This window comes from Rhinolophus sinicus, chromosome 3 (genome assembly GCF_057876585.1).
Source record: "Rhinolophus sinicus isolate RSI-liver-muscle chromosome 3, RSI-T2T, whole genome shotgun sequence".
Taxonomy (NCBI): domain Eukaryota; kingdom Metazoa; phylum Chordata; class Mammalia; order Chiroptera; family Rhinolophidae; genus Rhinolophus; species Rhinolophus sinicus.
The window spans coordinates 167239263-167266366 of NC_142503.1; the positions used below are offsets into that span (position 1 = coordinate 167239263).

General features: G+C 38.5%; 1 protein-coding gene across 1 annotated transcript in view; it reads right to left on the bottom strand.

Annotated features, from left to right (window-relative positions):
- RTN1 (reticulon 1) overlaps positions 1-23920 on the bottom strand; it is a 172920-nt gene extending 149000 nt beyond the window's left edge. Inside the window, exon 1 of the mRNA XM_019725828.3 lies at positions 23083-23920. Within this exon, the coding sequence (XP_019581387.3) occupies positions 23083-23323 (241 nt within the window). The 5' untranslated portion in view covers positions 23324-23920. The remainder of the gene's footprint in view (positions 1-23082) is intronic.
- Positions 23921-27104: the final 3184 nt, after the last annotated feature.

Below are 27104 nucleotides of genomic sequence, written 5' to 3' on the forward strand. Positions count from 1 at the left end.
ATTGCAGCAATATGATTGCTGATATTAAGATCGCTGAAATATAGCTGTGCTTCTGACCTAGAAAATCCCCTATGAATTTGTTTTTGCTTGTCTCAAATATTGCCATGTCATTTTAGAATGGTCCAGTTTAGTTTATTTAGCCCTTTCTACTGACTTTGTAGTGTAGTATATATTACTAAAGTTTAATGAGGAAACAGTACCAGACAAAAATAAAGAGAAGCTTTCTCCAGACTATTTTACAAGCAAAATCTTCCAGCTTTCTCATTGAAATTCTTCATTTTGAATCAAAAAGAAAGATTTGAAAATGATCAGTGGAATTATATCATCAAGTGAATTCATTTGAATGAATAATATGTAGGTAGTTTTGTCTTCTTTTTTTTTTTTTTTTGGTTTTCTACCATTTTTTCCTGTTTCTAATAAATATATATGCTCATGAAACTTGGCTTATACTATAAATCAAAGTTCTATATATTTATTACTATAAAAATACTTTCTGATTACAAAACCCTGTTCTTTCTCAAAGAATGTTTAAAACACCCACTTAGTTTGTCTTTAGCTTTATCTCATTAAATACATTATGATTCCCGTTCATTATTACTTAAATTATTGCTATTTCAAAGTAATGCCTGCTTGCTGTAACCTGTCAAAGAACTAGGAGAAATATAAAGTGTTGATAAGCTTCCTCTCTTCACCCAAATCCCACTCTCCTGAGGTACCATGGTTAACTATGTATCTGTTATCCTTTGGCACCCATTAAAACACTTGTTTTAATTTGGTTCTACAGGCTTAAAAAAGCAGAAGTTCAGACCATTAGCAAAATGTATTGTGGTTTTGCAAAGTATCAATCTATATACTTATAACAAAATCAATGAAAATGTATCAGAAGTCATTCAAAACCTTAACTAATTCCAATTCTGAAGAAGGAAGTTTTTCCCATAAATTAAGGCTAAAAATTCAATAAATTCAGTTTGGCCCTAGGGAAAATTCAGCGTTTTTTCTCTCTAACACATATAATTAATTTTAGATAACGAATATCCATTGTGGAATTCTCATTCATATAAAGAATAATCTGTTTTTGGTGTTAAACACACAGGAAAAAATTTTAATTAGTTCTTCTCTGCTTTGTAAATTTAACTTTTCCTAGGTTCTAAAACTACCTTATTTCTTGGTATTCTACAAATTAAACTTTCTATCTTTTGCATTTGTTTCTTCTCCAAACTTTTCAAAATAGGTATCCAGAGTCATTTCTAAACTCTCCCACTTTCAGCCTTTGGAACCCACTGCATGCTTTGGCACTTCATTCACTATGGTTCTGCTTCTTCTGATTTGACTCCATTCCAGGATGGGCCCATCCTTGTCACTGGGATGAGACTTGGACTCAGCAGATTTTTCTTGACAGCAATATTGGATGTTGGAGAGCTCACCTAAACATTGTCTCCATTTCTTCATCATCAAAATAAATGCATCTATCGACTTCAGAAAGCTACTGTGAGGCTTACGTAACCTGAAACCCACTCCACTCTCTACCTTCAATCGCATAATAGTTAAGACCAGACTTCAAGTGAATCTGGCAAGTTTTACCTTTTTCCAGCTGTGTGGTCTTGGGATCACTATATCCTCTCTATGCCTCAATTTCCTTATCTGCAAATTAGAAATAACAAAGTACCCACCATATATGCATGTTGTAAGGATTAAATGTGATAATATTTGGATCAGCAATCCCACTTCTGGGTACATATCCAAAGAAAATATCTCCAAGAGATATCTACACTCCCACGTTCATTGCAGCATTCTTCACAGTAGCCAAGACATGGAAACAACCTCTGTGTCTACTGAGAGATGAATGGATATAGAAAATGTGGTATATGTGTATATATAATGGAATTCAGCCTTAAAAAATAGGGAAATCCTAACATTTGTGACAACATGGATGAAACTGGAGGATATTATGTTAAGTGAAACAAGCCAGTCACAGAAAGACAAAAACTACATGACCTCACTTATATGTGGAATCTGAAAAAGTCAAACTCATAGAAACAGAGAATAGAGAAGTCGTGACTGGGGCTAGAAGGTACGGGAAGTGGGGAAATGTCGGTCAATGTGTACAAGTAGTAAAAACAAAGAAAAAAAATAATAGCATTTAAAAAGCACTTAGTACCTGGTATGAGATCAATAAATCTTGGCTTCCTTAAATTTTATATCACTTCATCCTTCCACTCTCATAATAAATCCAAACCTAAAATATTCTTCCATCTCTAAGCCTTCAAAACATTCACCAGTTTCTCTCTGTAATTTCTCTTCCATGGATTGCTCTCTTAGGACACCTTATCAATAATTTTTCCATTGATTAAAGAAATGTTTCAATGAGAAAGCATCCAATCCTATAGCCTCTAGAGGCCAACCTCTTTCTTTAGAAGCATTTGATGATAAATCACATGGAAATTTCACTAAGTCCTTAGCACAAACATTTTTTCATGCCATTAATAAAGGTACTTTGTGCAAGCAATGACTATATGGGGAGAACCATTGACTAAATATCATTAGAGTCATTTAAGTAGCTGGCATTCTTTACATGGTGCCTTAGCTCCACCTCTTCCCATATGTGACTTTAAGCAAGTTACTTACCTCTTTGGGGCTGTTTCCTCATCTATCTAAAAAGTCTAGGTAATAACACATACTTCATAGAGCAGATATAAAAACTAAATGGTTAAAAATGCTAAATGTCAATGCTAAGCAGAGTTTGGTAAGTTAAGGGTATTAGCTGTACAGCAACCATTAAAAATAATAGCTAAAAACACAATAGAAGAAATAAAATGGATAGTAATACACTTTTGATTTACTCAAAAGAGGGCAAAAACAAAATAATAGAGGAATAAAAACCAGATGAGACCCATAAAAAACAAAACAAAATATGATACATTTAAGCCCAATCATATCAATAATATTATAAATCTAAGTATCTAAACACTCCAATTAAAAAGAAGAGATCGTCAGTCTAGATAAAACAGCAAGACTCAGTGGGATGCAGTCTATACAAGACATGCTTTATAAAGATTTAGATAGACTGAAAGTTGGAGTAGACAAAGATATACATGCAAATAATAAGCATAAGAAAGCAAATAGATGAGGTACACTTCAAAATAAGAACTATGAGCATAGTTTTGTAATTATGCAAGGGTCAATTTATCAGAAAGATATACCATTCACAAATGTGTATGCAGCTAATAACAGAGCTTCAATTATATGAGGCAAACCTGAGAAAACTAAAGGAATAAACAGAAAAATCCACGGTCATAATTGGAGACTTAAAAATCCGTTTCAGGAATTGTTAAAATAAGTACACAAAAATAAGGATCTAGAATAGCTTCCTGAACTAGAAATTTAAGCACTTAAAAAATCATTTGACAAACGTATTTTTTTTCAATTTTCCTAAAGATGGTACACAACTAGTGCCATTCTAGATCCATACAATGCATGTATTTGGCATTATTGCTTAATTATCTGCACAACTCCAGTTATAAAGAGTTGATAGAGAAAATATGAAAAACACTGTCTATTATTAACTTGACCTAACTGGCAGTTACAGAACATTTACACCTAAAAATGGATTGGGGTGGTGATTACATGATAACATACATTTTTGAAAATGCATCAACCCATACACTTAACACAAGTGCATTTTATTGTATGTAAATTATATCTTGATACATTTCAGTGAAAAAGAAAACCACAAGGAGATTCCACTACACATCCACTAGAATGTCTGAAATTAAAGAATTTGACAATAAGTGCTGGTGAGGATTTAGAACAACAAAAGCTTTCATGTATTGTTGATAGGAGTCCAAAACGATGCAACTGCTTTAGAAAACTGCTTAGGAGTTTTGAATGAAACTAATTATAGGCCTATCCTATGCCTTCCCATTACACTCCTAGGTACACAACCAGGAGAAATGTTTCCACAGGTCCACAAAATGCTTTGTTCGAAAATGTTCACAAGCAGCTTTATTTATAACCCAAAAAAGAAGGGTAGAGCTCAAATGTCCATCAACAAGTGAATGGCTAAACAAATTGTAATATACTCATATTGTAGAATATTGCACAGTAATACAAAAACTAGCAAATTCTCAATACACATAATAATATGAATGAATCTCAAAAAGCATCTTATTAAGCAAAAAGAACCAGATACAAAATTATTCCCTTCAGATGATCAAAGACAGACAAAACTATTCTGCGGTTAGTGGTATGAATGAAGCCTTCCTGGATGATGGAAATGTTCTTTCTTGAACTGGGTGATGGCTACATGGATATGTATTCCCTGAGCTGTAGAAATAAGATATGTCTACTTTTCTGTATGCAAATTACATCTCAGTGTTTTCAAAAGATTAAATGGTATAATTAAGTTAAATCACAAAATCAGCCTGACACGTGGATGATGTTTAATAAATTGTATCTATTGTTATTCTAACTTAAATACCCATTACTAACATCTGCTAAGAAAGTGGAACTGTACACTTGGAAAGATAAGCTAAAACAAATAGAAAAATGGAGGCACATGTGATTTGAGAAGGGAAATTGTGAATGCAATCTCACAAAAGTAAGACACTGGAAGAAATGCAAACCTTGTACAGCCTGTGTCTTATAAATGGTTAAACTTCATAAAATGCTCATAAATTACATAGCCATTGGAGATGTGTCACTAGTGTCATTTGTTTTCCAAGTCTTCCATTTAGAAAGCAATGATTATAGCATAGTGCCTTTTTATAAACATTTTAAAGGCACTGAATAAAAAAGAGAGAGAGATTTATTTTAAGACAATAAATGGGTTAAGATTTAGGTCAAAATCCCAAAATGATTTGTGTTTGTCCTTAATTTGCTCCATGAAAAAAGCTGCTTTGAGACTCTCAGCATCCTCCTGGGACCCCCTTGCTCCCTGCCTCTCTGCAAGAATACAGGCTCGTTAGCAATGGAGGAGTCCTGTCAGGGCTAAAGAACGGGAGAAGATTTGGGTATTTTGTAGGCACAATTACAGGGCTCTTTTTTATAAACACAAAAGGGATGGAGAAGGGATAAAAACCAGGTTGTAATAGCAGCCTTGCTACTCATATGAGAAAGAAAAGAAGAGTTCATGATTATTATATAGAAAATGTATTTTAAAATGGAAAAATACGGAAGTCAAATAGGCATGCAATGAAGAAGCACATGAAGTTTTCCGAATAGGGAAGAACTAAACCTGGACATTTCAGGGCCTAGACTTTTTTGCTTCTAGATGTCTCCCTGTAATCTACCCAGTATTCCACTGGAAGAAAACTAGCCATTCATTCATTCATCCATGCATTCATTCTTTCATTCAATAAATTTGTTTTGAATCCTGTTGTATGCCAAGCGTCGTTCTAGGCCATGGAGACACAACAATGAGAATCAAACAAAGCCTTCAGGGAACACAGTTTCCAAATATGAGAAATGAACCAGGATTCATAAATGAGTTGTCATCCCCAGGTTTCTGAATACAGAGTCGCTGATATAATCCTTGGTTTCCTCACCATGTCAATTAGAAAATATAGGAAGTAAGCGAAGGTCAAAATCTCTGTTCTTGGAGAAAGAACAACCCTGTTTTAGTCTGTGAGTGTGGAATGGGAGAGACATTTTAACAGAGTGGGGTGCAAACTCTTGAGTTTGCAACCCAAGCAATCAATTTCTTACACTAAGCCCTGTGGGAAGATTGTTCCAGCTAATGTAAAGGGCAGAAAGGTTCCAACAACTTCAGTAAGTACTTATGGATGCTAAATAGTGAGATTATAAGGATGCAATTGTACAATCAATATGTTCAATCAGTAGAACTAGTTAATGTTTCTCCATATGTAGAGCTAATGAAGTAAAATCTATAACCAAAGTCAAATTTTAATCACCTTATACATGAACTTGACATTGTAGATTCCAAACATCAATTAAAAATTAAGAGGGTTCATAGTTTGCATTTTTTATTCGGTGTTTATAAAAGCACTAGCTTTGTGATTCCTAATGGTTTCTCCACATCTGTATAATAAATACTGTGGATGATCATTACCTTAAAGACAAGATCAGCAAAACATGATTTTAATATTAATACATTACATTTGCAATGGAGTGCTATTATCTTTGAAAGTGTTTTACATTGATTCTCTTTTCCTATATCCGCATTTCACTTAACAGCATCACTATGCATCACATGTCCAAGCCAGAAAGTGAAATAATTCTTAAGTCTCTTTCATCTCCAAGTTCTATCCACTGTACTTCACAAAATTCTTTCCATCTCAACCCATCTTGTTCTCTACTGCCATAGTATTGGCTTTACCATGTCTTATGGGACTGGTACAGAAGCTTCTTAACTCACCTTCCAACCCTCACCATGCTCCCACTGCCACCTTCCACACCGGCAGAGTGCTTTCTTAACACGAATTTGAAGGAGCATCTATCTCACCGGGAAAAAAAAACACCTCGAATGACTCTTTTAAATTTTTTTTACTGGGGAATATTGGGGAACAGTTTCTCCAGGGCCCATCAGCTCTAAGTTGTTGTCCTTCAACCTAGTTGTGAAGGGCGCAGCTCAGCTCCAAGTCCTGTTGCCGTTTTCAATCTTTAGTTGCAGGGGGCACAGCCCACTATCCCATGCAGGAATTGAACTGGCAACCTTGTTGTTCAGGGCTCGGACTCTAACCAATTGAGCCATCCGGCCGCCCCTCGAATGACTATTGTCAACAGAGAGTAAAATCTAAAGTTCTTAGTATGCCATCCAAAAGTTTACAGTTTTTCACAGTCCAGTCCCCACCCACCATTCCATTCTCCCTTCCCTTTCCCCAGGAGGATCCAAACACACATAGAACCACTTGTCATCCCATCCTGTCAGCTTTACAATTCTATTCATTTGTATTCACTGTACCCTCTCCCTGGAAGATTCTCTCCCACAATTTTCCACCATAGATATCTTTCAAGGCCCAGAAAAAGAAGCTATTTCAGGCAGCTACCATGGACAATTCTATGGAGGACACGCTACAGGAGAAAAGAAATGTTCTGGCATCACACATAGCTGCACTATAGTAGACTAGGAACAGCAGCAGTTGGAACTATAAAGACATAGTTGATTAAGGGTATATATATATTAAATATCTGAACTTGGAACAATTGCCAAAAAAAAAAAAATACAAGAATTCTCTATAGTAACAGTCTATAAGACACCAGCCAGGGGTGGGTTATTACGGGCCATGAACCACGTTGGGATATAAGAGGTCAGTAATGCTGCAGGATGAGGATGATGGAAGAAAAGAACCAAGACCATAACCATAACATTCCCCCCTCGCCCCTCTGGCTACAGTTTCACTTGTGCTTTTGTGAGGAAGCAGAAACAGAATGGTCCAAGGGATAAAACCTGGTCTAATTTTGCTTCTCTTCCTTCTCATTTTTCACCCATTGGAGATCCACTCACCAATCTGAGCATTCTGTCCACTGCATTCTTCTCATCTCAGCACCCATCTCTATGAGTTGGTGCACACACATACACGTGTACTCACACACGCACGTGCACGTCCACGCACACTCATATGCTACCTTGTTCCTGAGGTTCTTGGTACTTACCCCAGATCACCTACCCAGACACCCTTCTGCCTAGTATCTCAAATATTTCCAACTAAATAAACATAATGGGAAAACAAGAGTAGGTATGTACGCCAAGGCCTGTGGATGTAGCCTGAATATGTGAAGTGGGAAGTTTATGTAAATCTCACCTTTGAAAACTGCACGTGAACTCACTCCTTAATGCACCCACTTATTTTGTAGTTTTTTGTTTTGTTTTGTTTTGTTTTTTGTTTTTTTTTTAACGTATTTTAAAAGGCTTACTACTGGAAAAAATTGACTTTGTCTAGGATGGCTTTGAGTGCCCTTGGTCCTTATCCAGGTGTCTCCCTACCTGTTCGAGATTCACAGTCTGTCCAATTCTGAAAGCCATATGCATTCTCAGAGAAGCAGTCACTTCGAGGAGACTGAGTTTGCTTATGAACCAGGAATGATCTAGAGGCTTAAAGACAAAAGCAAATAAAGGGCTCTTTACCTCTTTGTCACTGTTTTAGAAATCTAGACTCTGAGAGGCAAAAACAACAATAACAAAGGATTCCTTTTCGAAAAAGCAAGAAGGAAGAAATATGGTTTTCAGCAGTGCTGCTCTCTCTGAATTGTCTTCCTCAGGCTTTACCTTGCTAATTTCTCATCCTTTAAAACTCAGTTCCAGAACCACTTCCAACAAAAAGCTTTTTCTAACCTTCCCTTCTGTTAAGATGCTTAAATATTTTTGTCTACCAATAGTATTTTAAGGAACATAATGATTCATCCGTGTTTCCATTTTATTAATCAAAGAGATCTTTTCTGAGCATGCCAGAAAAATAAGAAGCAGAAAATATTTTTAAGTATTTAAATTCCTTGTTAACTTAGATTATTGATGTTTTGGTTTGCTCACATGGGCTAAGACAAGTTTTAGCTAAAGGTGTAAAGTCCCAATATTAAAAACGTATCTGTCATTTCAAAGTCATCCACAGGATTTACAGCCTAACAATTCCCTGCTTTTATTGTAAAATCAAGGAATAAAAAGAATATTTGAAGGAATCTAGTTCAACTTCCCACTTGAAAAATAAGCTTCCTTTTAAACGTCCCTGATAAGTAATCACACAGTCTCTGTCTGAACACATCTAGCGATGGAGAAGGCCCACCTTCGCGCTATACTCATTTCTGAGCAGCTCTGACTCCTGAACCCACAGACTTTTCCTGCCACATGAAGAGATAGCAACATACATAGGCAGGACCGAGTAGAGATGGAGGAAACTGGCACAGATTGCCCAACCCAGCAGCCAGAAAGTGGGCCCAGGGACTGAATTCATTTGCAAATCTCATAGAAAGACTTTGAGCCAGGCCATCTTTGCTGGGGCACCTGAAATAATTGTTTCACCAAGCTCAAACCTGCTGTTAAGCCCTATTTCTTTGCAGCCTCTTCCATCTTAAGTAAATGCTTAGATTTCAAAAGGCTAGAATTGAATTCAAAAGACTGTAATGTCTTGTTTTCCACAAACTAATGAAAGATTAATTCGCCATATCATTCCTATTATCAATGGAAAATGAAGCTCTAACTTGTAATGGTGGCACCTCCATACATCATCCCCTTTGTGAGGGCAGAGCTGCCAGGTGAGCTGCCAGGTGCTAAGGAGGAGGCGCTGCTAAGGGCAATTGTGTCAAACTAATCTCAGAACAAACTACTGCATTTTATTATGTAAATTCTCAGGATAATTGTTCGCCTTATCAAGGACATCCATCCAATTAATTTTTTTAAATGTTAACAGAATTCATTTAGCACCAGACAGTTTCAATCATAACTGTCAAGGTTTGTTTTTGTTTTTTAAGTTAGTACTCTAGAGTTTTTAAAAAATTTTGAAGGGATTCAACATATTAAATTTTTTTGCTGATTATACTTATAACTCATAGAAATAGGAGCAAGAATTTATATTGTAATTGACTTAACTTGATCACATGAGCTATATATAAAAGATCTAAATCCTAGTCCCAAAAATCATTTATTCACAGAATCGACTTTGAAAGCTTATAAAAATGTGTTGGGATCCCAAGATGGTATTAAGATCTTTTTATGTAGTCAAAGAAAAAAAAATAAACCACCAAATGATGAAATTCTGATACTGATATATTTGACCCTCTGCTAGGGATTATGGAGACTATTAGAGACAAAACATCTACCTCAAGGGACTTTCCATCTAGAAAAGGAAAAGAAATTTTAATGCATTTAATACGATATAAACAAGTATACGTACAAAAAATCATCATTGATGAAAGGATAGGAAGGACCCCAAATCCTTACCTGCCTATTTCAACAGGCCCATGAGAAGAATGTGATTTAAATAAACATTCCTGAAAATGCACCTGTGCTTCCCGCTAGGACTTGAACTGCAACATCTGGCCCCCCATCCTGAATAATCTAGCGGGATCTCACTGGAAGAGTCCTTTCCATGTCTAATTTGTGGCCTTGGCTGGAAGCAAATAAACATAATTATGCAAATTAGTTGTCACCACTACTCAGATTAACCAAACCATAGTGCAAGTCCTCTGTTACCTATTCAAATAGGCAATGGGATCCAAAAGCTATACAAAGGCATATTAAGTGATTATCACAGTACTGCCCACCTAGCCCTAGGTGCTAAATAAATGTTAACTTCCTTCACTTTGATCTATGTCCTCTTTTCCTTAACTACCCTCATTCCCCAATCAAGGTATAGCATACAGTTTTATACTTGAACATGGTAAAAGAAAAACCAATTAGTTCCCTGATACTGCTATCCAAACCATTGCATTTGTGAATCTCACTGCTAGCTGTGCAGAGGAGAAACGTTTACAAATAATCCCTTATATCTGAGGGAAAACCCTGAGCTACATTCTTCTTCATTTAGATAAAATTAATATGAGTCCTTTGGAAAAATCCCCAGACAGAGGAAGGAACATATCAGCCCACAGGGCTAACTCAGCCCACTGCTTGATCTCATTCAGCCTGGGGGTGAGATAGCTCTGGGAAGCCCTGCACAGGACAACCCAGAGAGCAGCTCCCCCTCCTAGGGGAGCTAAGCAATTGTACAGACGTGAATTACATTTTCAGAGGGAAGTAAAGTTAAGAACACTGGTGTCACTCACTCGAGATTCCAGAGTTTAGGAAAGCTTTGTTATCTACTTCTCTTTTTTTTTACAAATCCATTTATATATATACACATATTTCTTTTGCTTCCTCAAAAGGCTTCCCTCCCTCTGTGTACTTCTCCTTAACTCTCTTTCCCTTTTCCATGTCTTTCTCTACCTCCCCCTTTTGTCTATTTGTGTCCATTCCTGGGGTCAAGCTCTCTCCCTCCATTGCCATCGCTACCTGTCCCTATTGCCCACTCTCTTCTCCACCTTCACCTCTCCTCCCTGTGTCTCTTTTCCTCTCTCTGCAAGATAAGGCTGAATTCCATGTCCTGATTTTGTTGTCTTGTAAGAGCTTTATTTTTCCTTATGGTATATTTCAATGGCAGAAAAGCAGTGTGGTGCAATAGAGAAAGTGTGACACTTGAGTCAGAAATGTGGCTTTGGCCTCGCTCAAAGTCTTCATTTGTAAAAGGAGGATCACTCGATAAACAACGTCAGTGCCTCATCCATTCTAAGGAACTTAATGAAGATTAGTGATTATTATGCAAACAAATAAAATGGATAGGGAATTAATAACAATAAGAATAGCAAACATTTACATAGTCCTTACTATGTGTCAAGCATTATAAATATTAGTTCACTGAATCCTCAAACCGTGGTGTGAGGTTGACACTAAGACTTGAGCAAAGAAGGTGAAATTGTGTTTTCTCTTGCAAACATTTCTTTTATTATTGTTTTTACAATTTAAAAACAAAGCTGTGGAGTTGAACATTTCCATTTCACTAAGAAAAATCAATGAAATTAAGTTCCATTTTACTTATACATAGTCATCTGCTGATTTTCTTATGAAAGGCGGGATGGGGCCCTTCATAGAAAAAGTTCTAGGCTCTTGGGATCCATCTACATACCAACTTTCCCTTTTATGAACTGAAAATTATGTTTCACAAGATTCATAATAATGTTATTATACAATAGAGTATGTCAATATCAATTCAATATTCAAAAGACATTTTCACATGAGTGATCACAATGGAAACCATAATCATTACTATATCCTAAGTGATATAGTTAAAGGTTGACCTTGATGTCTCCTATCTGGCAGAATGGCAGGGTTTTTATGTTATTAATCAATTGATAAAGATTCCTTTTAGGAACCAATGTTTCTAGGAGTTATTACAGTGGTTTAATAAGTACGAACACAGAGCAGATTACTACACTTAAGAAAAAAGATAACACAAATGACCTTGACGACCCACCACAAATAGTTCCCTACACATAACATACATACATTCACCTTCAGGACAGGATATTTCTGGGGTTCATTTCTCTAGAAAGTACATTACCTCTCTTTTTAAAAACGTTTTTAATCCCTTCATATTAGTCATAGAAATGAAATCAATTCTTACTTCTGAGACTTTTGATATACAAACATCCAAATTATAAACAGGAACTGCTTGGCCCTTAAAAGATTGCACAATTTCTAGGAAACAATACTAGGTATTTATTCCTTCTCACACTTTTGGTAAAATAAAATAAAAACACTTCTCTAATGCCATGGATTCAGTTAAAAAAATAAAGCTCACACAAGTTCAATTCTGGTAATGTAAACATGCTGTATTGCACATTACCCTTGTATTATCAATAATAAAAGGTTTGCTAACAAATTAATTGTATAAGTAGTGGCAACTCCAAAATTTCTATATATAAATGTGCTTAGGGACTACCATCTGTTTGGAATGGAAGCCAGCTGACTTATTTTGAAGCTGAATTTGTACAGGATGTACTCTGTTTTTACTTTGATGTGTCCATACATAAATTAAAGTGGCACAATTTTTTTTAAAAAATACAGTAGGCACACTTTACATAAACTTGAGAAAACATTAATTGCTCACTTCAGAGAATATTTCTTATTTAGTTGTTTATTTACTTATTTATGGTGTCTTTAGGTAGCTGATGGGAGATTATTAGAGGGAGAATTAATATCTTCCCCACCCCTAGCATCTGCTCATAACAGTAAATGGGTATTGCCTAAAGTAACAATTGGTTCCAAAAATTTTAGCAACGACTTAAGTGTACACAGAAGCATACAGTGGAAGAGCTGAGACTGGAATGCAGAATGGCGCTCCAAGTCTGTGCTCTTTCTCCCACGTCACCATAGCCAGTTTGGAAAGAGTATGGCTCAGTAACTGTTTGAGAGCCACAGATTCAGTTACAGTATATTTTTGAAACTAACAAAGTGGCATTTATGGAATGTAGCCTTTTCTTTAATTCAGACTGTTCTTCCTCATAGTCTGACTATGTTGTTCTTTTACTGCATCTATTTTTATATTTTGGTTATATATTTAAGTGTCACCTACTCAGCTACATATCTCATGTATGTGTGTGTATGCAAACACACACACAGGAAGTGCTAAACAAATATTTGTTGAATAAATGGATGATTCAGTGAGATTTTATTGAACCATAAAATTATTGTCCCTGTGTAAACAGTGATCTATATCACAGTATCTGGATTACTGATTTCTAAGCTATTTAATCCTTGTATCCATAAAAGCCTCTGAAAAACCCCAGAATTTGTGTGCCAAATGGTATTTGTAAGTGCATTTTCCTAGGCAGACATTCCAAAGCTTTCATCAGATTCTCCAATAGGAGTTTATGATCCTGAAAAGATTTTTTTAAAAATTACTAGTCTAAGGAATCCTCTCTATTATATCCCCTATGTCATATAAATGATCAGCCAAACTATGCTTACATAACTAATGTGACAAGAAACTCACCACCATATAAGGCAGTTCAGGTGACTTTCATATTTTACAGCTTCACGTCTGATTGACCACAGCTCCATCCTCCAGAGTCCCTATGCCACTTGACAGCCCTCCGTGTATTTTTAGACAGCTGTCTTAACCCATCCTATCTTCTCTTGTGAAGGCTTAAATCCTCAGTTCTTTCAACCACCGTCAAGGTTTCCGCTACTATCACCACGCCGCAGCTCTCAGTGCACTCAGGACTCTGCTCAACCCCACTGTGCTGACCCTCCGAGAGCCAAGCACGACTCGGGGCATCTGCAGCTAACGAGTCTAACAGTTTATCACTTCGGGGCAGCTGGTGCATCTCACTGACTCAGAGTTAACTTATGGTTAATTAAAACTCCTGTATCTTTTTCTTTGTGTGTTTTGCAGTTTCACCATGGCCCGCCCATTCTGTTCATGCAGTTCATTTGAGGATCCCATTACAAGATTTTACAAGTATCCCCATTAAATTTCCACTCTTTAAATGTAGCTGTTTCTCTCAGCTGAAGCTCCTACGGATCCTCAAGTCCTATCATTCCAAGTTTTAGCTACATCCCCTCACACAGCTTCTCTCCCTCACTTTAGTTCAGATAGGTCTTCATCTAGGTTAATGCCGTATAAATATGCAACCTTTACTACACAGCCTTTTTATGTTTATCTGATACAATGTCCAGAGTTTTTAGCTGTATTTAGCAAGAAAGAGGGATATGGAAAAGTATGTCTACTCTTTCTTTCCAGAACTGTTAGTCAACTTATGAAAGACTTAACCTATAGTTATAAGACTAGTCTGCAGATGCCTATAAGCTCATAGGGCCAGTTAAAGTATCTCTATGGGCATATAGGCATCTGCAGACTAGTCTTATAACTACAAGGGGTGCAGGGACTACCCTTTCTATGCGAGAGGCAGCCTCATCCAGACTGACTCCCATACGTACCTGGGGCAGCTTCGTACATTTATTGCCCTCCCACTGAGCAGGAGAATCAGGATAGACCCCATCTGCGGTCCTCCCTCCCTCCAGCTCGCCCCTGGGCACACCTCAGCCCTGTTCCAATCACAGATCACTCCTCAGAACATGAGGCATGGAACTGATCGCCACTCCAACTGGACTCCTTACAGCCAAAAATGTCTTCCAATGTGGATGGCCAGAACTGAATTCTCCCCACTCCCATTCTTCCTCTCTTGTCATTCCCCACTGATATTTGGCTGAGGTCCAGATAAGCAAGCAAGCATTTTCTACTAAAACACCTAAGGCTAAGGTAGCATGACTTTTCTTGATCTTTGTTCTCTTAGACCTCTTTTGCATCAGACAGTGCTGACCGCGCTTCCTATCAATAGTACCTTACAAATATAGTTATTTGCCATTTGCACAGACCTCCTCCTGTCATTTCATTTGATCTTCACAACAGCTCTGTCAGATGCCCATTTTATATACGAAGAAACTGAGACATAAAGCAGATCTGCCCACATTGACATGATGCTAGATGCCAAAGCAAAGACTACATAACTGCTTTCTCAGTCAAGACTCATTCCATACCATGTCATCTTGGCTTCCATGATGCTATAATAATGAGTAGTTACCATGTGATTGGCAAGCACGCTACAAGACCTAGTCTTGTAGGCATATACTTACGATGGAATGAGAGGCTCAGAGAGGTTAACTAACTTGCCTGATGCCATTTCGTACAAGGCAAGGAGCTCTTGCTCTGTTCTAGGCCCTTCCCATACTACAGAGTTTCTTTTTCAAAAACCTAATTTATTCTATGGAGTCTCTTCTGTCTGAATCTATATCAACAGTCCTGTTTTCATCTCCAAAATCTATTCCTTTATCTACCGGGCCAAGTGGAGATTTCCGTTCAAATGGCTTTTCATCATTTCAAGCCCCATATGACTAAAAATGAGTTTGTTATCCTCACCTGTCTAACCAGTTCCCCTCTATAGTACCAACATCCTCCCAGCCATAGGGCACAGAATGTTAAAGTTGATTCATTCCTCCATTCATATCCTTCATATCCTATCAGTCTCCAAGTCTGGTTGAATGGTTCTTTGAAACCACTCATCTTTCTTCCCACAGTTATTTATTCAAGGCCCTGAAACTGATGTTATTGGGTCAGTCGTCTTTCAGCAAAATGTACAGATTTAAGGATCACCGTCCCCATTAAGTTCACTTTCTATGCCATTGTTTGACTCATCTTCCTTAACACACTTCATAATATTACTTCCCCCATATATAAACCTTCAAAGGTCTCCGAATCCATGAAAAATGAGTCTAGAGTCTCATGACTGGCTTTCAACTCAGCTTAAACCAGCCGAGTCTTGCTCATCTCCATGGCATCATCATCCATGTTTCTCCTGACACCAAAACTGCCTTTCTGCTCACTTCTGCTCATTCCTAATCTATCTACCCTCTAGGTGTAAAGTCACACTCCACCATCATCCAGAGACCAGGTACTCTGGAATTCATAAAATCATGAAATTCTTGCAGGCTTATAGTTTGTACCATCACCCATCCAAGCACCAGGCTGGTCTTTAATTTGAGTAGTTTACCTTTGTTTTGTGTGAGTTCCTCACACCTCTCATCTAGACAGTAAGATAAGAGGAAATGGGGTAGGGATAGCTCATGCTTCTTGTGCTCCATAGCCCCTGGCAAAATGCCAAGATAAGGCGGGGAGGGAGTACATCTGTGCTTCTTAAAGTTGTAAAACGCATTTGGCTGGCTTGTTTTCCTGGACTGAGGTCTGTGGATCACCTTATGGGATCTTGAAGCGAGCCGTTTCCAGACCACATTTTGAGAAGCCCTGATTTTGCAGGATCAGTTGAAAAATTCATGCCAAGGTAGATTGACATTGGTTTTCATTCTTATACTCATCAATCAACTAGATCAGTAATAACTTGAATACACACAATTTTCTGTTATCCAAGAGCTGTTTTTAAAAAGTGAGTGAAGATCTGCTATGTCTAAAACAAAATTCTGAAGGATGTGAGATGTTCAATAAATTCCCCACATTCAGAAAGAAGAATTTGGTCTATAACTGGTTTTATAATAATCTTATGCAATAGAGAAATTCAAAAATTCATTTGTGGATTGGACATGGAAAATAGAATGCAGAACTATTTCAGCTAAAAATGTAATTCATTAGGCAACCGAGCAAACATGGTTTTACAATGAATAATCTGAATAAATATATAGATAGTGAGGCAGAGGACTAAGGAGAGATTCACATGATGCTTTTTTATGGAATTATTTAATGAATTCCCAAAACATTTTAGAATATGTGGAATATTTATGAAATGAGATACAACAGAAAAAAAATTAAAGTGATAGTTCAGGAAAAAAATAAGTAAAAGAGATGCTTGTAAATATCATGTTTCACATTTAGGTTAATAACCCAAAAGTGGATAAAATTGTATAGTTCATAAGAAGCAAGTATGTTACATTATGGCGTTTTTCTCCACAATGGAGAGCTAGAAAAGAATTTAAAGACAGCCACAATTTTGTGGAGAGAGCATTTTAGGTAGTCAGTGCGCAGCTAACTGTGGTTTTTGTGATATACACTATTTCTGGTTCCATTAGCGTGCTGCTCACTTTTGAGAAATTACGCCCATGTTAACGAGCACAATGTAAAGTTAGGGGTATTGTGTTCCTTTAGGGAAGTATAACTAACACCTTTCTTTCTAAGTTCCCTCCAATAAAAAGCAACTTTGCTTGTAAGAATATCAGTAACTGGGAGGTAATCTACCTCTTTTCTGGGCAGTTCTAATTATTAGAGCTTTCTCCTTCGTTATGTAGAAATGGATTGACCCACCAGTCCCAATTCTGCCCTGTGAAATCACCTAGGTCAAATCTTCTTTCTTTGCTTAGTAAGAGTTTTTCTAGTATTTGAATTTAACTTTCAGATCTCCTTTCATTCTTCTTTTCTTCTCACTAAAGATTCTTAACTCCTCAACCATTTCTCAAATGGCATTTTCTCTGAAGCCTCACCAATCTATTCATCCTTCTCTCACCATTTTATAGCTCACTGACGTCTCACAAAGCCTGGCACCTACTGTTTTGTACAAGATTCCAAATTTGGCCTGCCTAGAACGGAATCTAGGGAAACTATTACCTCATATAATGTGTACCCAAGGCTTTCTATTAATGCTACCTAAAATTACGTAAGATATTTTAGTAATTTCACCATACCACTAGCTCATATTTAGTTAATTACAATCCTCAAAGTTCCCATCCCCCACAGTGAACTACTTCAGTTGCATCTCCTACGTTCTGTACATATTAAATAGAGTTTGCAGAACCTATAGCCAAGACTGTAATTTTACAGGCAACTGTTCTTCCCTCCCCTCTAAAACCCCTAGCTTTTAAGCCCATACCCATCTGTTCTTTCCTAAAGATAGCAGCACCTGGTTCACTGTCACTCTCCAATCTCTGTCATGGTTCTTGTGATTTTAGTAATCACACAGGTGATTATTTCACTCTGGCCTTGCTGCCATCTTCTGGACTCCGCTCCTCCGCTGACCTTGTCTTCCACTGCATCTCAGTCTCCCACTCTCCTCAATAACTACATCCCCTCTTTAATGTCTGTCTCAAACACTCACTCCTTCACTTCCCTCTATAAGTCAGTCCTGTTTTCTTTTCCTTTTTTAATGTCACTACTTTGAATAAAACCCTTTATTTCTTCATATTGCTTTCAGATTCAGGACCAAAATCTTTATCGTGATCTATAAGGCTCTTCTTTTCCAGGCTCTATCTTAATTCTCTCTCTCTCTCTCTCTCTCTCTCTCTCTCTCTCTCTCCCTCCCTCCCTCCCTCCCTCCCTCTCTCTCTCTCTCTCAATTAGTTTCAGGCGTACAGAACAACACAGTGATCAGACATTTACATAACTCACAAAGTGATAACCCCAACAAGTCTACCACCCACCCGACAGTATAGTTACTAGAACATTATTGACTATATTACCCACACTGTACTACACATGCCCGTGACCTTTTTTTTTTAAATTATAGGTGACATTCAATATTATTTTATATTAGTTTCAGGTGTACAGCGTAATGGTGAGACATTCATATAATTTATGAAGTGATCCCCCAACAAGTCTACAATACTGTTGTAGTCCCTTTTTCAAAGCTCCCTTAGTCACCACTGGAATAATTTACTGCCACTTTAAAATAAAAGCAAAATTAACTAATCCAAAGACTCTGAGTAATATTCAGCCACAGTTATTTCTATGAAGATAACAGACTCAGAGAGATGTGCAGATAGATAGATAGATAGATAGATAGATAGATAGATAGATAGATAGATAGATTTTATTTTTCCCCAGCTATGTTGTCTGAGCAATCTGTGCTCCTATTTATTTATCCTGTGTTGCTCAGACCTTAGAAAACTAAATCCTACCCTTGTACCCATGTGGTAGATTATTATAATGCCCTTTTAGTCTAGCTTCCAGCGATGACTTGAGAATGAAGAAAATAAAAAATGACACAAAAGGAACTGTTTAAACTAAATACGAATGTGAAACAAAGAGGCGCACGTGTTCTAGGAAACCACAACCTCTGTTGGGCATGGATCCTTACACAAAGGAGGCATTCAATACGTTTACTAAATTGAATTGAACAGCAATGGTTTATCACTTTACAGACAATAGAAACTTTCCATAATCTGTGCTATCCAGGATAAACAGATGGGCAAGATAACCCACAACTCTTCTCCAAACCCTCAAAATCAGAAGTACATGCACAGCCTAAAAAAGAGAAGGGGGCAGGGAGGCCTATGGTATATTTGAGGAGCAATGAGCAGGATGGGTTTCCTGGAACAGAGAGCTCATGAAAAGTAAGTTATGCTGAAAACTTTGATAAAATTTACTTAGCCATGTATTTTGAGGCTATGTGTTTTTAAATTTTAGTTTAACATAATTTCAATTCCCTATATGAAAGGACATATACCATACTTACTGCCAGAAATGTTATTGATTGTAACCAGAGGCTATGTCCAGAGAAATAAATTGCAATAGAAACTCTTTTATTCTTCTTCTATGTTCTGTAAAATATTGTAAAAGCAAGTATAGTGTTCCTTCCCATTTCAATAGAACTGTTGCTTTCTTAAAAGATGAAAGAAAACAGAAGACTGAAATTTACACCTTCTGAAGAGGATTACTGGGAATGACGCCAAATAAAAAAGTGGACATGTATCTACCAAACACATCTATAAGTCAAGACAGTCAATCTAGCCTCCATATGGATTTTAGAGGATGACCGGTAATGTGTATCATATAATTTATGATATACAACAAAATAAACTTGGATCTATAATTATTCCAAAAGTTATTTAAATAATGATATATAAGAATAGTTTTTTTTTTCCAATAGAGTATCTACCACATTCAATATTTGAAAAATGTAAATGTATGATGGCCCAAGGTAAATAGGGAAAATGTACTGTGGCCCAAGTAAGGTAAATAGGGAAAAATCTCTCTTTTTTATCCATCATCTACAAATTGAAGTCAAATTATCTAAAAGTCAATATTTCTGAAGCAAATCATACTGGACTAATTTCTCCAGATCATTCACCATTCTGTTCTTCATTTTGCCTTCCATGCATGAAGCGGTCAATAAGTTTATTTCCAAAGCAGCCATTGAGTTTACTTCTTACCATTGCATTTTGTTCAAATGTTCTATTTTAAATTCCTCCTTAAACAAAGGGCCATTCTATCCTTGTGTTATTCTATGCTCCTTTTGAACAGTTTCCAGGAATAAAATAACTGATCATGAAAAAAACAAAAAAAAAACAGTTGCTCCTAACATGCTTTGTATAAACTTACTAGATGATGGCACTGATTCATGATTAACAACTCTAACATGTTGTAGCTTACACATGGTGTATTAAATATTTCCTTGGCAATAGACATAATTTAGCATGCCCATTATAAATTTTAGACATGAAAAAATATAGCTTTAGAGGAAAGTGGTTTTTGTTAAGAACACTACCAAAAAAAGAACAGAAGCAATAAGGAAACCTGAAAATACAGTATGGATGGAGTTTTGTAGTGCAGCTTTAATGATGTTTAAACATATATTCATTTGAAGACACTACTGGGAAATATTTTTAGAAATGTTTCTTTAGGTACTTTAATTACCATAAATGTACAAAATAAATAACAGAATTTCTGTCCAGAGGGCATGATTGGAGGTGTTTTTCAGAAAAGAAAAGTTTTTAAAATATCAATATCTGTCTTACATTTTATAATTCCATCTAAAAAAAATAACCCTGAAATCTGTTTACAGTATATTATACTCAGAGTCTAAGCTACTTTTTAGTTACCGTGAGTCCCAAAGAGGACCATTCTTTTTTAAGAAGTAGAGCATGTGTTTAATAGGCTTCCTCTGATTTTGTCTCTGATAAACTTGAACATACACCTGCTGACTTCACGTATTGCAATAGAACTGCCAAAATAACAGACAAGGAAGCTGGCCCAGACTCTATTTGGATATTTCAAGATCCAGTTATTTATTTAGATATCATTGCTGGCATCTGTGTGTCTTATAACATCCCATCCAGTCTACCAAATAAGAAACATACAAATTTAAGTCATTAAACAATCAACAGCTATATGAGAAATTCCTTCAAGCAGAATACACAAAAAAGTTTCTACATAAATATGCACAACATGTACCCCTTTCCCCTCCCTTCATTCTCCTCCCATCCCGACTTAACATCATGTTTGATTTTATCAGTGTATTTGCTGCCTAGAATAGGAAACCCCTAAGACAGTCAACAAAGTAAACTATTTCTGTAATAATAATAATGAGGATGTTAAAAACTGCAAATGCCTACTTTGCGACAGGAGTTGTTCTAAGCATTTTATATATGGCAACTCATTTTAGTGGGTAATATGTTACTGACCACATAGCTCTTAGCTTCCTTTCCCTAGTTCACCTACCCTTAGTGACACTAATGGGAGGTAGGTAATGTCTATAAAGAAATAATTTACTTTGATGACAGGGGATAAAGGTTCTGAATCATGAGCTACCCTCAGTAAAGAATGGTAATGGTAAGCCAACACAAAAGGTACCTTCATTTGTCTGTTATCTTTTGCCACCTTATTTTGCAATTATAAAGTGTTTTTTTCCTTCTTCTTCTTCATTTAGATAAAAAAGTTGAAAGACAGGCTAGGCAGCCATGCTTAGTCTTAAATCCTCTCCCCTCCCATGTAACATATGACAAATGGGTTTTTCTTTTTCTCTCCCTTTTTTTTTTCTTGTATATGGTCCCAGCTGTTTCTCTTCCCTTCACAATGTTAACCTGTTTTATTCAACACATTCCCCAAATCTCTTCTCAGCTCAACTCTGGTACTAGAGCACAGTTAAAGCTACTTAAAACCACTCCACATGACCCTTAAGAGAGGAGGTGGATTAAGAAAGGGTTCCCCTAAATAAGCTGCCGAGAGCCGGAATGCCAATCCTACTGCCTTTCCCCTCTTCTGGAAGCACCCATCACCCCAGGCTTTGAAAAGCTACATTTCCAAAACGACACACTCCCATTCCACCACAACAAAGCGTTGTTAGGGAACAACACAACACAGCACCCTCTACCCCACTCCCTGGAAACACAAAGCTAACCAGGCCGGCAGACCCTCCCCAAAATATGCATCCTGCATCCTTCGGCCAAGATGTCCAGATCCCCTGGTCCCCTCGGGGCACCAGCGCGCTCCGGCTCGAAAGCGGGGGAGTCAAGTGAAGGGAGGACGAACCCGGGGCAATTTAAAAATTCCCCGGCGGGTTCAGACTGCTGGTAAACTGTAGTTCATCCACTCACCACCACTCAAGTCCTTTATCATCACAGTCAGGCCGGCCACGCTAAGGGGTTCCAAGTTTCAATGCTCCCTGCCAGATAGGGGATCCGGGCGGCTGGGAACGCAAGGTTCTGGGGGGTAGGGGTGCCGCCACAACTCCCAACCCTCTCGCAACGTTGTTCCTCCAGAATTTGGCACATATACCTTGGGATTTCTGTTTTCTGCGCGGGGAGAGGGGGAGATGAAGGAGGGGAGGGAAAACCGGGAAATAGGGTGTGGCGATTCAAAGAGGGAAGGGGTGAGGGAGAGTTAAAGTCATCTCTGCCCGGGACAGAGCCGGGTCTAGCGGCCGCGGGCCTTTCCGTCGCTTTGTTGTCAGCGTCCTCGTCACTCGCGCGCACGCTGAGTGCAAACACGCCCCCCAAAATCATCGCAAGTGTCCACGAGGGCCCTACAGCCCCCAACCCCTTGGCAGAAGGAAGAAACTTGTACACGGGCGCGCCAGCGCCAGGATGCTGCGGTTTGCCTATGAGGACCATTTCAAAAGCTGAACTAACGATGATCATTAAATAAAAGGATCAATAGTATTTTGTTTTCTTCCGAGTCTTAGGAAAAATAAAATTCCTGTTTTCGATCAGTCGGCTAATATTTACAGTCGCCCGTGGCGAAAGGGGTTGAGGCGCGGGGGAGGTGAGGTTGGTGCTCACGGTACAGAGAGTGAGGAAGGTGCAGAGGCGGGCTGCGGAGACGGGGACCGGCTGGGGGACCCGGGTCCCCGACGCCATTTGCGGGGCAGTGCCCGCCTTACCTGTGGATGCAGTTTCCATGGCAACGGGCGGCGGCCGGGCGGGGCCCGAGCCCAGTTCCCGGGGCGCCACTTCCTCGGCCCCGGCGCCCAACCCCTGGCCGGACTCCCCCGCCTGCGGCGCCGGCTTGTCCCCTTTCGGCGTCATCGCTTCATCCTCCCCCTCCCCCCGGTCCCCGAACCACTGGGACCCGGGGTTGGCCAGCGGCAGCAACTCGTCTTGGGTAACCGGCGGCGCGGCCATGGCTGGCGGTCCCCGGGGGCGGCGACAACGACTTGGCGGGGCCGAGGTGCGGTGGCCAAGCGGCGGGCGCTCCCTGCTGCTGTCCCCGCCGGGACTCCGGGCTTGGGGAGGCTGCGGTGTCCGCGCCGCCGCCGCCGCTGCTGCAACTCCGGCCGAGCTGCCGCCTGCCGCTCTGGGCGCTTCAGCTCCTCCTCCTCCTCCCCCTCCTCTTCCTCCCGGCCTCGCGCCGCCGCCGCCGCCGCCTGCGCTCCTCCTCCTACTCCAGTCGCCGCCGCCGCCGCCGCCGCTGCCTCGCTGCTCCCAAGCCTGTGACTACGCAGGTGAAAAAGGCCTGCTTCGGCCGCGTCCTCCTGGGAGCACGATAGCCCCAGGCCTGCTGATGGCAGGCCCCTCTTGGGGGATGTGCCAAATCCACTTGAGTCTTCCTCCCATTTGGGGAGGACTCAAAGGAGAGGATGCGCAGGTAGAAGCCGCCCCCAGCTGGAGCGTGACTGATCAGGCAGGCCGCCCTCTCGTCTCGTAAAGTTAAGCCTCGACTGGTGTCCCAGGACCAGAGGCCAAAAAAGGGAAGCTGGAGCCCTCATGGCCACAGTTGTGTGGGTGACCAGTATCGGCTCTGGAGGGGACGTAGGTCTGCGCGGGGAGGGGTGGAGATGGGTGTTGGTGGCAGATGGTGACAAGGGATCTGCAACCCCGAGGTTAAATGCTGCGTCCTTAAATTGTTTCCAGAACAGGGCTGAAAATAGTGGAGCTATCAGAAGAGCCTTCGAAAAAACCTTGTCAGACCTCATCGCTACCTGCAGTGAGGGCACATAGGATGGCACAAACAGGACAGAAAGCAGCTATGTTTCTTTACGGAAACACTGAGCCAAAGCCATACAAATTATAAGCTGTCTGTGTTTATATTTATTTGTGCTATTTCATTTGAGAAGTTGGACATTCCAGGAAGCTTGCTGCTTCTGCTCTCTTTTTTTTTTTTTCCTTCACAGCTCCTCTCCCTGATAAGGTAGAAGATATTTGACAGATAAGCAAAACTCAGAGGAGAAAAGTGACTTGCCTTATAATGTAGTATTCCCATATGTAGACCCATATTTTCAAACAAGACTTATGCTTTATTGACTCCCAAGTTGTCTATAAAATAATGTGGTTGGGAAAATATGAGGTTCAGTCCAACACAGAGGGTGGCTTATCTGCCGCTCTTCTCTAGAAAAGGTGGGGCATGAGGTGACCTTCTGGGCGGCTTTGTGGGACTGCTCAGCCATCATAAGCATATTGAGGATTTCATACCTGTTGATTTTTTATATTCAAAAGCCTACTTCAGCACCATTCAGATGCTCCTCAAAAATGCTGAAACTTAAAAGCCTAAATTTTTCCCAGCCTTTGTTCTGCTAGTACATTAATATTCTAAAGATGTTCAGTGACAATAAATTAGATAAAATGTGATCACTTAATAGACAAATATGGTTACTAGTGCCAGATGTCCCTGAGAATCTAATGATCACCAAAATTTTATATGATTGATATCTTCAAAAATTATGATGGACATGTTCATTATCTTGTGGTAATAGCTTCACGGGTATATACATATGTCAAAACTCATCAAATTGTTCACTATAAGTATGTGCAATTTAATATATATCAATTTTATCTGAATAAAGCCATAAAAAATTACCCCCTCCAACAACCACCACCAAAAAATTCTTGGTTCTCATGAATCATCATGGCTTTTTAAATCTTTCCATAGAAAAAATGAGCATGTTTAAGAAATCTTTAAGATTCCACTGCTGTCTTTCCATGGGACTTAATCATGTTGGGTAATCAGGGGCACTTGTGAGATTTTTCAAATCAATTGTTTAGAACTCCCTAAAGCATTAGAAATACCAGACAGAAATTTCTCACATTTTCATTATTGATCACATGCCAAGAACACAGAAAATTCTAATGGTATAAGCATTAAGTGGTTATTGATGGGTACTGAACCTTTGAGAATTGTTATGGTAAGGCAATTACATACAAAGTAATATGGAGTATGCTATTTTGTTTCTCTGAGAAACATTAATGAAAGTCATCATTTAAAATCTGGAATAACTATGCAAGCCTCTAACTTCCTTATGTCTAAATTGATAAGGAGTTTGGGGATATGATTCTAAGTATTTTCTGTATTTCATCAGATACTGATCAATACTCTAATTAAGAATATGTGGAGGAAATAGCCAGTTAAATAATTTAGATTTTACTTGTTTGAGGAAACTGAAATTTTTCATTTTGATAGAAATTTTGCATTTCCAGTTTAATTAAAACTCCATTTTGATAAATGATTTTATCTTGCTCTGCTGAAAAAAGGTGTGCACACTGTTTCAGTTTTAGCAATTTTCAAAGCTATTTTTACTTATTAGGTTCCACCTCTGGATGTATACAAATAATTATCTATTTGGTGGAAGAAATTTTCAGATTTATGCTATGGTTTGAAATTGCCAATGTTTATCAGTCTCATTTATTTTACATTTTCACCCCGGTGAACTGACAAAGCTTGACTAAATTGAAAATTTATGGGCACAACACACAGTCAGCAATGGAATTCCAAGACTTGCATAGTTTCTCTAAGTTATGAATTCCTCTGAAATGTTTTTGAAATAAAGAAAACAGGGTTGGCACTTGGAAAGGATTCTTAGCAAGAAGAGTTGAGACAAAAGAACTGTCAGATTTTCTCTTTAGCTATTGTTTTTTGGAAAAGAAATTTTGTTCATTGTTTTAAAAGCATGAATCTGGTAAGGAGCATTTATTTAACACTAGCTTCTTAATTCAGACCAAACCTTGCATCATGGGGAAAGAGGTGTGGGGACACGCAAGAAGAGTACGGCAAGTAACAAACTTGAACCAGGAGGAAATCCTTTCCAGCCTCAACATTAAAGTTACTCAATAGCTCTCTTCCTCAGTTTCCTCAACTGTGACCTGGATGTTTTAATAGTACCTTCTGCCTCAGGTTTGGGGGAAACACTAAATGGGTTGACATATGTAAACAATATTATTAATTAAAATATATAGGTTGATGCAAAAGTAATTGCGGTTTTTGCAATTATTTTTAACCTTTTAAACTGCAATTACTTTTGCACCAACCTTATAATATCACATGCCAAATTATTTCCAGAAAATGGTTTACAATAGTAAAAACTCTGTCTGTCTGAGTATTTATATTTGCAAAAAGTCAACGGTAAACATTTCAGGCATTTAAAGCAAAGTAGATGAAGAATGATCCCCTATATTGAGTTACTAATGGTCTGTTTCTACTAATAGTTCCTATATTCTGAAAGACAAACCTCACATAAAGATAGATATATTTCAAAGGTTCTTCTAAGTAGTTGGATAACACACACACACACACACACACACACACACACACACACACACTTTAACATGAAATAGCATATACCAGGAATAGCAAACAGAGTCATTGATTGGTTAGTAACAGATGCTTGGAACTCTGTGTTGACAGAGTCTTTGGTTATATTCAAATCCAGTAGGAAAGAGTGTCAAGGATAAGTGATAGCTATATTCAGGTAAGTGAAGGGGGCATGGCAACACACTCCAAGTATTTGTCTTTTCTGGATTATATACAAGTTTATCAGCACCCAAGCCAGGGACCTACTTTTGAACCTTTATAGGAGAGAATACAACTGTGGGAGCATCCTATTGACTTAGTAAGATAAGTTTTTGACACATCCTTGCCTTGCCAGCACTGTTATCTGTGTTTTTGTTTTGTTTTGTTTTGTTTTGTTTTGAT